Source organism: Oncorhynchus gorbuscha, linkage group LG05 (assembly GCF_021184085.1).
Source record: "Oncorhynchus gorbuscha isolate QuinsamMale2020 ecotype Even-year linkage group LG05, OgorEven_v1.0, whole genome shotgun sequence".
Taxonomy (NCBI): Eukaryota; Metazoa; Chordata; class Actinopteri; order Salmoniformes; family Salmonidae; genus Oncorhynchus; species Oncorhynchus gorbuscha.
In genome coordinates this window covers 67,889,258-67,903,193 of record NC_060177.1, presented here as the reverse complement: position 1 = coordinate 67,903,193, position 13,936 = coordinate 67,889,258, and the positions used below count along the sequence as shown (strand labels likewise).

The 13,936-nt window shown below is 42.2% G+C and overlaps 1 protein-coding gene across 4 annotated transcripts in view; it reads left to right on the top strand.

The window, feature by feature from the left end:
• The window catches only part of LOC124036370 (LIM domain kinase 2-like), a 43,094-nt gene that overhangs the window by 6,967 nt on the left and 22,191 nt on the right, over positions 1-13,936 (top strand). For 2 of the 4 annotated variants that reach the window (XM_046350873.1, XM_046350872.1), the window contains one exon: positions 10,636-10,771. In XM_046350873.1, the coding sequence (XP_046206829.1) occupies positions 10,636-10,771 (136 nt within the window). Of the gene's footprint in view, positions 1-9,688; positions 9,780-9,890; positions 10,075-10,635; positions 10,772-13,936 lie in introns of those variants that run through there. The other 2 variants (XM_046350875.1, XM_046350874.1) reach the window with 2 other exon arrangements.

Genomic DNA, 13,936 nt, shown 5'->3' with positions numbered 1-13,936 from the left:
CGGTTGGAACCAAAAATCTCAAATTGATACTCATCAGACCAAAAGGACACATTTCCACTGGTCTAATGTCCATTGCTTGTGTTTCTTGGCCCAAGCAAGTCTCTTCTTATTATTGACATTAAAATCCCCTGTCTTAGGTCAGTTAAGATCACCACTTTTAATTTTAAGAATGTGAAATGTCAGAATAATAGTAGAGAGAGCAATTTATTTTTATTTATTTTAAATTTCAGCTTTTATTTATTTCAACACATTCCCAGAAGTTTACATGCACTCAATTAGTATTTGGTAGCATTGCCTTTACATTTTTTAACTTGGGTCAAAGCTTTCCACAATAAGTTGGGTGAATTTTGGCCCATTCCTCCTGACAGAGCTGGTGTAACTGAGTCAAGTTTGTTGGCCTCCTTGCTCGCACATGGGTTTTCAGTTCTGCCTACAAATTTTCTATAGGATTGATGGCAGGGCTTTGTGATGGCCATTCCAATACCTTGACTTTGTTGTCCTTAAGCCATTTTGCCACAACTTTGGAAGTATGTTTGTGGTCGTTGTCCATTTGGAAGACCCATTTGCAACCAAGCTTTAACTTCCTGACTGATGTCTTGAGATGTTGCTTCAATATATCCACAAAATGTTAAATTCCTCATGATGCCATCTATTTAGTGAAGTGCACAAGTCCCTCCTGCAGCAAAGCACCCCCACAACATAATGCTGCCACCCCCGTGCTTCACGGTTGGGATTGTCTTCTTCGGCTTGCAAGCCTCCCCCTTTTATATCCAGAGAGGCACTGATTCTGATGGTAGGCCTAAATACATCCACAGGTACACCTCCGATTGACTCAAATGATGTCAATTAGCCTATCAGAAGCTTCTAAAGCATGAAATAATTTTCTGGAATTTTCATAGCTGTTTAAAGGCACAGTAAACTTCTGACACACTGGAATTGTGATACAGTGAATTATAAGTGAAATAATCTGTCTGTAAAGAATTGTTGGAAAAATGACTTGTGTCATGCACAAAGTAGATGTCCTAACTGACTTGCTAGAACTATAGTTTGTTAACAAGAAATTTGTGGAGTGGTTGAAAAATGAGTTTTAATGACTCCAACCTAAGTGTATGTAAACTAAAGACTTCAACTGTACCCCTGGGTCTTCTTTTCCTGTTACGGTCCTCATGAGAGCCATTTTTGTAATCATGCTTGATGGTCTTGGTGACTGCACTTGAAGAAACTTTAAGGTCTTGAAATTTTCCAGATTGACTGACCTTCATGTCTTAAAGTAATGATTGACTGTCATTTCTCTTTGCTTATTTGAGCTGTTCTTGGCATAAATGGACAAAAAAAGGCTTCTCAACAGTTTTTACCCCCAAGCCATAAGACTCCTGAACAGGTAATCAAATGGCTAACCGGACTATTTGCATTGTTTGCCCCCCAACCCTTCTTTTTACGCTGCTGCTACTCTCTGTTTATCCTATATGCATAGTCACTTTAACTATACATTCATGTACATACTACCTCAATTGGGCCGACCAACCAGTGCTCCCGCACATTGGCTAACTGGGCTATCTGCATTGTGTCCCACCCACCACCCCCTCTTTTACACTACTGCTACTCTCTGATCATCATATATGGATTGCCACTTTAACCATTTATTCATTTATTTATTTTACCAGGTAAGTTGACTGAGAACACATTCTCATTTACAGCAACAACCTGGGGAATAGTTACAGGGGAGCAGAGGGGGATGAATGAGCCAATTGTAAACTGGGGATTCTTATGTGGTCATGATGGGTTGAGGGCCAGATTGGGAATTTAGCCAGGGTACCAGGGTTAACACACCTACGATAAGCGCCATGGGATCTTTAATGACCTCAGAGAGTCAGGACACCCGTTTAACGTCCCATCCGGAAGACAGCACCCTACACAGGGCAGGGTCCCCAATCACTGCCCTAGGGCATTGGGATATTTTTTAGACCAGAGGAAAGAGTGTCTCCTACTGGCCCTCCAACAGCATCTGGTCTCCCATCCAGGGACTGACCAGGACCAACCCTGCTTAGCTTCAGAAGCAAATCAGCAGTGGTATGCAGGGTGGTATGCTGCTGGCATAACCATATCTACATGTACATACTACCTCAATCAGCCTGACTAACCGGTGTTTGTCTGTCGCCTCGTTACTGTATATAGCCTGTCTTTTTACTGTTTTATTTCTTTACTTACCTATTGTTCACTTAATATATATTTTTTGCACTATTGGTTAGAGCCTGTAAGTAAGAGCCTGAAATAATACCTGTTGTATTCGGCGCACGTGACAAATAAACTTTGATTTGATTGGCTCAAGGAAAGAAATCCCAGAAATGAACTTTTAACAAGGCTGGCCCGTTAATTGAAAGGCATTCCAGGTGACTTTCTCATGAAGCTGGTTGAGAGAATACCAAGAATGTGCAAAGTTGTCATCAAGGCAAAGGGTGGCTACTTTGAAGAATCTCAAATATAAAGTATATGTTTAGCACTTTTTTGGTACTACATGATTCCATATGTGTTATTTAAAAGTGTTGTCATCACTATTATTCTACAATGTAGAAAATAGTAAAAATGAACTAAAACCCTTGACTGGTACTGTATGTAAATGGGGCGGCAGGTAGCCTAGTGGTTAGAGTGTTGGGCCAGTAACCAAAAGGTTGCTAGATCGAATCCCCAAGCTAAAAATCTGTCGTTCTGCCCCTGAACAAGGCAGTTAACCCACTTTTCCTAGGCCGTCATTGTAAATAAAAAATGTTTTTTAACTGACTTGCCTCGTTTAAAAAAAGTAATATTTCAGTTTTGTATTTTCTATACATTTGAAAATATTTCTAAACGGTTTTTGCTTTGTCATTCTGTGCTATTGTGTGTAGATTGATGGGGAGGGGGGGACAACTATTTAATCTATTTTAGAATAAGGCTGTAATGTAACAACGTGGAAAAAGTCAAGGAGTCTGAATACTTTCTGTTGGCCCTGTATGTGGTCAATTCCACGTTAACAGAGTGACACTGAGACTCAGATGTTTCATATATGTATGTCACACGAAAACCAATGATTGCAAAGGTCAACAAAACAAACAACAAGGACTACTTTTAACCATTTGCACTGAACATTTTACAAAAACACATTTACTTGAAAAACAGTGCAGGTGCAAAGTTTGTAAACAGAATACCTGTTTGTGGCGTCATTCTGTTTCCAAACTTTGCATCTGCACTGTGGAATTGTCCATGTACAGACGCTCAAACAAACATTTAGCCCCTCTAAAGCTCTGTTTGTGAAATGCAATTTATTTATTTACCTTTATTTACTAGGCAAGTCAGTTAAGATCAAATTCTTATTTTCAATGACTGCCTAGGAACAGTGGGTTAACTGCCTGTTCAGGGGCAGAACGACAGATTTGTACCTTGTCAGCTCTGGGATTCGAACTTGCAACCTTTCGGTTACTAGTCCAACGCTCTAACCACTAGGCTACCCTGCCGCAATCACTCAGGTTTTACTTTACCTGAAGATAATTTATGGATTTGACTATGGGACTTCAGATAGACAATCCAAGAATGGACAGGTCATGGTCTAGAAGATGACAATGCGCTCCACAGGGCTTTTGTGAGAGGGGAAGCTGGGATTGAGGGCAGAGTCACAGCAGCTTTAATGAGGAGAGGGAGTGTGTTTCTGACACTCACTGTGCCTGTCCAGCACACAAGGTTACGTAACACGAATGAAAGAGTAGAACTAATGACTAGTTGAATAGAACTGATTAGAGTATAGCTGTTTTCCTTGAGCTCTGAATTGCCCCTGAATATAATAAATGAATGAAGTCTAAGATTACCTGAATTGTGCATCCTAGTATGAGGTATTTCTGATTATGTCTACCTAGAGTAGAAGGGACTTGCCATTTGTGAGTGTTCCTTATTTTTAAAACTGAAATTTGCCCAAGCATTCAAATTTCTAGCAAAGCTTTTTAGCAGCACAATGTTCTTACATAACCCAGTATTTGGGTCTCTTTCTGTATTTCTATAATTGACTCTTATAGCTCCACTGCACCTAGTGTCAGTTCATAAGACAAGTCCTTGATGCAGTTGTGAAACTTTCTCTCTCCATCTCCTTCTCTCTCTCTGCTCCTTCTTTCTCTCTCTTTTTAGCTCCTTCTTTCTCTCTTGCCCCCCCACACCCCCGCCACCCAAATCACCTCACAATTTTTCTGTGAAATGAACTCTTCAGATGGAGCATCTGCTTTGGAAAAAACCTCCAATCCAGACTACCATACTGATGCAAAACCAAGTGGGCTGGAGTTTTCCTCAAATGTGAGCCTCTTTTCTCGTAACTTCATTCATTTTGTCATTGTAATCCAGAATTATTCTCACTCCATGTGGGACATTGTCAAACTCTAAAGCCACGACAGTAGTTTCCTTTTCCATGTTACCCCCCACTCTGTTCTATTGTGCACACAGAGCTTTGCACCTCCTCCAAGTGATACAGCATTGTTAAAGGCTGACGTTATCCCTGTTCCAGTAAGGCTGACATTGTGAGGCGAAAGTATAGGTAAAGACTGGACAGTGTGTTGTGTGCCCACATTCCTAGACAGCGATTCAGAGTCGTGGGCCCGCAGTGCCAGACACTGCACAAAGTCCTTTGTTTTTGCCATGGAAAACTGGATCCTGGCTTGTTCCGAAGGATTGTGCTTTATGAGTCAATGTTATTCCTCTAAAAGAGGTGAAGCTTTCTGGCTCAAGTCATACTGACAATCCTTTCCCCTCATTAATTGTCTGTGGGGTGCAATAATGTAACCTTGATGTTTTTGATTAGAACTGTAACTATCTGTTCACATTGGTTGCCTTCTGGGTAGTCTGGGTAGTCTTAAAGGGAGTCCTACGGCATCTTGAACTAGTGTTTGTGTTGTTTCCATTCCTACAACACTGCTTCCCTATAGGCTTAATGCTTAGTGTCAGTTTCCAGCATTTTAGAATACATTTCAGTATGAATTCTCTATGGAACCTCCTTGCAATAGAATTAGATGAGTGGTTTTCTCTCCCTCTCAGAAACTTGTAGTGTAACTGAGATAAGGGTCCGTGCTATCCGGAATCCTTGGGACTTCCTCCCTACCCCATTGAAGTTGAAATGTAAAATGCTACATGTAATCATGTAGACTAGCCTACCCACACAACCTACCTGCACTATGTGAAAGCTGTTGGCTAGAGCGCATGTCCCAAGGCCAGAGTGGGCACATTTTTAGCTATTTAAGGCAACCGTTTTCATTAGAAAAATGTTGGTAGAGTTGAAAATGCAATGAAAACACATTGAACTTTAGATTTTTATTGGGTACATACAAATGTAAGCCAAAAAGTAAATTTTGTGTGCACTATGTCATCATGCACTGATTTCTTTTAGATATTTTAAATCTGCAATAAGTCTGTTTGGTGGAAACACCACTAGAGGGAAAATGTGCATATTTTCTTCATGTCGATTTGACAATATTTGCATGAAAATCTGTCTCCAATTGGATGGAAACCTAGCTTAAGACCAGCTTTAGTTGCACGACCTGCCTGGGAGATTCTAGTACACTAAAACAAAAGGCATTTGTAAAGGCCTTCCACTAGTTATGTGGAATTGAGGAAATCAAACGAGTAATGCTTGCCTGTTGACGTTTGTCTAAGCAGGGTAAGTCCCTGACATTGTTGCGAGGACCAGTCCTTCCTCTTACCTGACTCTTTTTGTTTTTCTTTCATTCTTGGTTGAGAAGAAGCACCAGTGTTGTTTACTCTACTGATTGTGTTTTTTGTTCTTTTTAGATCAGATAATCTTTGTTTTGGTCTATTTATTCAGGGACATGACTGTGTACCCTACAGTTATCCTTTATCCCCCACACTAGGACTGACCAATCCAATGTTTCTCCTCAGGTATTGGGTTGTTTTGGTATGACAGGGAGGGAGGACACACTATGACTCAACAGAGAACATCCAAACGTTACGTTGTTCAGTTCTACAGTGAAAGTTGGTTTCCCTGAAACGCACACCTTTAGACAGGATATCCTTCACACCTGTCGTATATGCACACAGGTGTGTGTGTGTGTGTGTGTGTGTGTGTGTGTGTGTGTGTGTGTGTGTGTGTGTGTGTGTGTGTGTGTGTGTGTGTGTGTGTGTGTGTGTGTGTGTGTGTGTGTGTGTGTGTGTGTGTGTATTTCAGCATTGCATCCTGTTTCTGTCCATTTCCATGACTGTGTTATAAAAACACTCTGGCTCTACACACACAATGATGATATACAGGTTGCTCACAAATACTCACATACAGTGCGTGCAATATGTAGTGTACATGCAATATTCAAGTTTACTATCACATAGAGTAGGGCACTACTACTGACCACCGATTGGCTAACACACTAAACAGTCTCAGTAGTACAGGTAGAGTACAGATGAGGGAAACAAGACAAAAACAATGTTTTAATACAGTTTCTTTTTGGTCACTTTTTTAGTTTCATTCTGTAACCAAAATGTATGGTCAACATTCCGTCAGACAAAAGGATCTCATTTGGGCATTAGGCCAGTCCGAGGGCAGCGTTCCCTATTACATACAGCACTCCCCTCACTAATGTGATCTTTATCTGGGCAGCCTTTCTGCACCCCTCTGCTTTTCTACACCATCCCTCTGTGCACCAACCTAGTCTCGGAGCATTCCGTATTATTCTGTACGTAAATCCGTCACACTCCCTTTAGTATGATATGTTACGTTTTGTATGGTATGTATTAATTTGTGGATGTCCATCACCCATTTAGAATTACAATTTGTATTATATGCTATGAATTTGCCCAGCGTATGATATGTTATGAATTCTAGCTAGCTGGCTAACGTTAGCTAGGCTAGGGTTAAGTTTATGAGTTTGTTTAAAGGTGAAGGCAGTGTTTCCCAAACTCTGTCCTGGGGACCCCAAGGGGTGCATGTTTTGGTTTTTGCCCTAGTACTACACAGCTGATAATCAAAGAATCATCAAGCTTTGATATAAGAGTTGAGGTTAGGGGAAGGGTTAGCTAACATTCTATGCAGTTGCAAATTAGCTAAAAAGTAGTAAGTAGTTGAAAAGTTGCAAAAGTTTTCTGTGATGATTAGATTTGACCTCGCAACCTTTGAGTTGCTATAATTTCGCATTATACGCCCATCCATCCATCCATCCCGACCAACAATCTGTCTTATGTAACCATACCAAACTTAACATATCATTACTAATTAGAGTGTCCTGGATTTACATTAGCTATGTTACGTCTAGTCTATGAGACCAGGCTGTGTGCACGGGAAGGCCTGGAAATAACTTTTTCACTCTTTTCCTGCTTACCTATTCTTGCTTTAGTCCCTCTGTGTGGGCTGCATGTTTTTGGAGCATTGGTTTCCTCACACAATGTACCAGAAGCCATGAACCACCTCCATAAGATTTAATCCAAGTAACCAGTAATATGTGTTGTGTTAGAATGAACCATTGTAAAAGGGAATTGACCTGCCTAATCTCCAGGAGTAGATTTTCTCTCCAAATGCTGTCCAGGAGTAGATTTTCTCTCCAAATGCTGATGAGCCAGAATCAACTCTACTGCAGGTTAGGAGAACTGTGATCCATAGTGGTGCAGCAGTCGAAGGCACTGCATTGCGATGCTAGAGGCGTCACTACACACCCTGGTTTGAACCTGGGTAGGCCATCATTGTAAATAAGAATTTGTTCTTAACTGACTTGCCTAGCTAAATAAAAATAAGCCCAGCCCACAGACCCAGGCTAGCACTGGGATGTTCCGGTGCTTTATAAAGGGAAAACTACACCAATACCCCAGACAGGCAGGTGCTTGGCATATTTGTTAAGACTGTTCACTCAATGTTTTTCTGCTGCCAGTGAACCGAGTGTCCTCCAGTCAAGGGGCCTCATTTATAACCGTTCTTATAAATTTCTGCTCGTGCCATTTCTGAAAAGTCCACACACCATATTGAGATTTATAAACTTGGCACACGCCATACATAGGCTATGCAGGTTTCCAGTTATAAATCAGATGTTGTTGTAAAACTGTGCACACGTGAACGAGCATTAAAACTCCACCTGGGAAAATGCCTCCATTCACTTTTTATGGTGACAATAATGCTCTTTATTTGCTGTATAATTTGGAACTATTGGCATTAGGCTTCAGCATGCAAAATACAAATGGTTGTTCAATATTTAGTTTATCAATAGATTATTGGGTTCATACAGTATGTCTTGCCTTGGTATAGGCTCTTTGATTTAATAGGCAATGATGTTGTGCTCCTATCACACAGCTATATTGTATTTTGACAGTATGGGTAGTCTATTGTATCCTACCCATACTGTCAAAATGTTTACATAAGCTACTGGTCTATTTACTGTGTTGGCAGAATGTTGTAATCTTTAGCATTCATTTATTCTGTATTTGGAAAAGGACTGTGTCGATTTGTGAATGAGAAAACAATGTCAAATTGTCGTAGACCTGTCAGCAGAACGTTTGAGTTCAACAATGTTTTATATCGACTTTTTCCCCAACCTAAATATGACGGACCGCCCACAAATCCTGAAACATTGTAGGGCAGGCTGCAAAAAAGAAATGCAATTACACTACTTCCAGTGTTAGTAATATTTCTTGTATGTTTTTGTTCTGCTTGACTTTTTAAAATACATTTTATATAGTACTACTGATAATCATTACTGCGTTGTTGGTAAAGAGCAAGAAAGGCATTTCACTGTAGGCTACTTTTGCACATGACAATTAAAAACTTAACTTGATACATAGGCCTACTTCAATGTAAAAGATTAGCTGTTAAACGCTATACCAGTATTATAAAGCCCGCTGCTTATGATATTGCAAAGTTTGAAATACATACTGTCTATTTACTGGGCTACAAGGTCCAATTAAATGAGAGATGCGCATGGTCATTTCAAATTTGTTGTATGGCTACTTTGGGATTATGAAACCATCACAGCCAGAAAATGTGAGGAATATATTCTGCAATGGCTATGAAAATAAATTAGGAAAATGATTCCTAGGTTGAATTATAAGATTCCTATGTTGAATTATTTTAGATTCTGAATATAATACACATAGGTTTGCCGTTCTCACTGATGGTTGCATTCTTATTCAAATGTTTTTCTGTTAGTTTTTTATGTATAAGCTTTTCATCATATACCCCATTTGCACAAAATATTTGCCAGCTTGCAATACAATATTTCAACCACTAGCAGATGTGCGTATGCATGGTCTGAAGTTTGCAGGGAGATGTGCACATTCTCACTTCAAGTAAAACATTTTAAATGGCAACTTTTGCGTGAAAACTGGTGCACACACATTTTGGGGCATATTTTGTGTGTTTGCACGGTTTTTAAATGATCCTCCAGATGAATGAGTCAGTATGCAGAACTGGCAACCCCTTCTTCACAGGGAGTCTGTGTAAGTGGGTTGCCAGTTTAGTGACCTAGACTAATCTCCTTGAGAGGTTTAGAATTGATTGTGCGCCTGACACAGCTTAACCTGGTGCTGCCATTTTACATAACCTGTGAAACTACCTGAAGGTATCCTCACAGCCTGCAGGTGCTCCCTGATCTCTCGGCAACTTCAGCATTCCTAACTCTATGAACATTACTCAACTAGAAATTCAGACAAATCAGTGCATTCACCACATTCTTTGTTGATGCTTCATCATGCTCAGAAACAACTGGAACACATTAAGATGCTGGAATGTGGCTGTGGATGGGGAGAGCTGAGGGCAGCCTTTGGTGTTAGTTGCTGGTATTTAGGTAAGGTTAATGATCAGCGTTTCCCAAGGTCTGCTGCTTATCGCTTTATTCTTCTGGGAAACCACAGCCCTCATGTAGACATTGTGTGTGTGTGTGTGTGTGTGTGTGTAGTCACCCTCTTCACAGTGTTACCTACCTTGTGATGGATCACACCAACGAGACGTGACATGTCTCAGGAACAAGGTAACCTACTTCCTTTACATCGTACCCTGGCGATCAGAGACAAGTAGATACCGTCATCCTAAAGAAAGGCCTGAAGCAGCCCCTGCACTCCAGTGCAACCTGGGAGTGGAAGGTATCATGTTCACCAGTGTAATTTCTCACATGATGAATGGCTTTTGCTGCGCTGTGTCTACAGTGCCAGTGCCTCTCGTTAAGGGATACATTCACCCTCACTTTTTTTGTAAAGAGGATTGGTTGAGGGAGAGTGTACAGACCGGTCAACTGTTTGCGTGTTGGTTAAAATATTTCCAATATTAACTGACTTAGATCTCGCACTAAGTCCCCAGTGGATTTGTCTTTTTCAGATGCTGTTTTCTTTGAGAATCTTTTTCTAATTATTCTGCTCCAGCTTCGTATATTGCCTATTGGTTCTATCTGCATGTCATCTCTCAGACTCCATTGTTTGAGTGGTGGGAATCTCTGCTCAATAGGAATCTTTCAGAAATCTAACAAAAGCCTTTGAGATTGTCAACAGGTCTTTGAAATGATACACTCAGGCTTTGTAGTGACTCTCCTGTAAATCACCTTGAAACAGCTTGTTCTACACTTGATATGGTCTCTGCTGAAAGGACCCATATGTCCACTATTCTCTCTTCATTTCTTGCAGAGGTAAACGTGTTCTTCCCATCCACAGGTGCTCAGAGTGCTGTGACCACCTGACCAACTGGTACTATGAGAAGGATGGAAAGCTGTACTGCCGTAAACACTACTGGGAGAAGTTTGGAGAGCTGTGTCACGGCTGTTCTCTGCTCATGACTGGACCTGCCATGGTGAGTCACCCCACTCCATCCTCCTCACCTCACTGTCAGTAGACACTGAGACTATGGTTTGTCATTTCCACGTATCGGTATATCCCAGTCTGATTGTGATCCTGGAGCTTCTGCACGCCTGGTCCGTGCTTTCAACCCTGGTTGCTGTTTAGGTTGGCCCAAGATCCAAAGTATCAGGTATTATAATGCAGTAGGCTTCAGGCTTGGTTCACTTTTAGATCTCATTGAACATAAAGACGACAGTGTTGGTATGGAGAACAGTCAGACAAAGCTGTACATTAGATAATATATTAATAATTCACTGTCAGGATTACTATTGTATTCATATGTTAGATGTGTAGGACCACACTCGGATAACACCAACTCACAGTGAATCACTGTTCTTTGATATGAGCTCAGTGGGTTGTGCAGCAATAGGATCTGTTTTTCTCCATGTGTACAAATGAGGGAACTGTCAGCTTTACCCACTTTTCCCCCTCTCCTCAACTTTCAGCAGAATCCCTAGAGGGAAGGTTGAAGCCCTATGTTGTAACAAACATCTCCTTGGTGATTGAGGTCAATACTTATGTACAGGAGAGGTCATGGGGGCTGGGCACTGGCACAGCAGTAATCATCCACACAGAGCGACCATGCTCTGCATCCTGGTTGCTTTAAAAGATGCCAATTTGTACCTGAACCTTCTCTCTGTGTTAGTTAGGTCCCCCAGCACAATGTGTATGTCTGTGTTAGTTAGGTCCCCCAGCACAATGTGTATGTCTGTGTTAGTTAGGTCCCCCAGCACAATGTGTATTTCTGTGTTAGTTTGGTCCCCCAGCACAATGTTTGTGTGAGTTAGGTCCCCCAGCACAATGTGAATGTCTGTGTTAGTTAGGTCCCCCAGCACAATGTGTATGTCTGTGTTAGTTAGGTCCCCCAGCACAATGTGTATGTCTGTGTTAGTTAGGTCCCCCAGCACAATGTGTATGTCTGTGTTAGTTAGGTCCCCCAGTCGTGGATGCTTCTCTCTCTGTTAGTTAGGTTCCCCCATCGTGGATACTTCTCTCTCTGTTAGTTAGGTTCCCCCATCGTGGATGCTTCTCTCTCTGTTAGTTAGGTTCCCCCATCGTGGATGCTTCTCTCTCTGTTAGTTAGGTTCCCCCATCGTGGATGCTTCTCTCTCTGTTAGTTAGGTTCCCTCATCATCTTCTCTCTCTGTGGATACTTCTCTCTCTGTTAGTTAGGTTCCCCCATCGTGGATGCTTCTCTCTCTGTTAGTTAGGTTCCCCCATCGTGGATGCTTCTCTCTCTGTTAGTTAGGTTCCCCCCCCCATCGTGGATGCTTCTCTCTCTGTTAGTTCCCCCAGGTTCCCCTGTTAGTTAGGTTCCCCCATCATGGATGCTTCTCTCTGTTAGTTAGGTTCCCCCGTTGGATGCTTCTCTCTGTTAGTTAGGTTCCCCCATCATGGATGCTTCTCTCTCTGTTAGTTAGGTTCCCCATCCCCATGGATGCTTCTCTCTCTGTTAGTTAGGTTCCCCCATCATGGATGCTTCTCTCTCTGTTAGTTAGGTTCCCCCATCATGGATGCTTCTCTCTCTGTTAGTTAGGTTCCCCCATCATGGATGCTTCTCTCTCTGTTAGTTAGGTTCCCCCATCATGGATGCTTCTCTCTCTGTTAGTTAGGTTCCCCCATCGTGGATACTTCTCTCTCTGTTAGTTAGGTTCCCCCATCATGGATACTTCTCTCTCTGTTAGTTAGGTTCCCCCATCATGGATGCTTCTCTCTCTGTTAGTTAGGTTCCCCCATCGTGGATGCTTCTCTCTGTTAGTTAGGTTCCCCCATCGTGGATGCTTCTCTCTCTGTTAGTTAGGTTCCCCCATCGTGGATACTTCTCTCTCTGTTAGTTAGGTTCCCCCATCATGGATGCTTCTCTCTGTTAGTTAGGTTCCCCATCATGGATGCTTCTCTCTCTGTTAGTTAGGTTCCCCATCGTGGATACTTCTCTCTCTGTTAGTTATTCCCCATCTGGATACTCTCTCTGTTAGTTAGGTTCCCCATCATGGATGCTTCTCTCTGTTAGTTAGGTTCCCCCATCATGGATGCTTCTCTCTCTGTTAGTTAGGTTCCCCCATCATGGATACTTCTCTCTCTGTTAGTTAGGTTCCCCCATCATGGATGCTTCTCTCTCTGTTAGTTAGGTTCCCCCATCGTGGATACTTCTCTCTCTGTTAGTTAGGTTCCCCCATCATGGATGCTTCTCTCTCTGTTAGTTAGGTTCCCCATCATGGATGCTTCTCTCTCTGTTAGTTAGGTTCCCCCATCATGGATGCTTCTCTCTCTGTTAGTTAGGTTCCCCATCGTGGATACTTCTCTCTCTGTTAGTTAGGTTCCCCCATCGTGGATACTTCTCTCTCTGTTAGTTAGGTTCCCCCGTCGTGGATGCTTCTCTCTCTGTTAGTTAGGTTCCCCCGTCATGGATGCTTCTCTCTCTGTTAGTTAGGTTCCCCGTCATGGATACTTCTCTCTGTTAGTTAGGTTCCCCGTCGTGGATACTTCTCTCTCTGTTAGTTAGGTTCCCCATCGTGGATACTTCTCTCTCTGTTAGTTAGGTTCCCCCGTCGTGGATGCTTCTCTCTCTGTTAGTTAGGTTCCCCCGTCGTGGATACTTCTCTCTCTGTTAGTTAGGTTCCCCCGTCGTGGATACTTCTCTCTCTGTTAGTTAGGTTCCCCCGTCGTGGATGCTTCTCTCTCTGTTAGTTAGGTTCCCCCGTCGTGGATGCTTCTCTCTCTGTTAGTTAGGTTCCCCCGTCGTGGATACTTCTCTCTCTGTTAGTTAGGTTCCCCCATCATGGATGCTTCTCTCTGTTAGTTAGGTTCCCCCATCGTGGATGCTTCTCTCTCTGTTAGTTAGGTTCCCCATCGTGGATGCTTCTCTCTGTTAGTTAGGTTCCCCCATCATGGATGCTTCTCTCTCTGTTAGTTAGGTTCCCCATCGTGGATGCTTCTCTCTGTTAGTTAGGTTCCCCCATCATGGATGCTTCTCTCTCTGTTAGTTAGGTTCCCCATCGTGGATGCTTCTCTCTCTGTTAGTTAGGTTCCCCATCGTGGATACTTCTCTCTCTGTTAGTTAGGTTCCCCCGTCATGGATGCTTCTCTCTCTGTTAGTTAGGTTCCCCCATCGTGGATG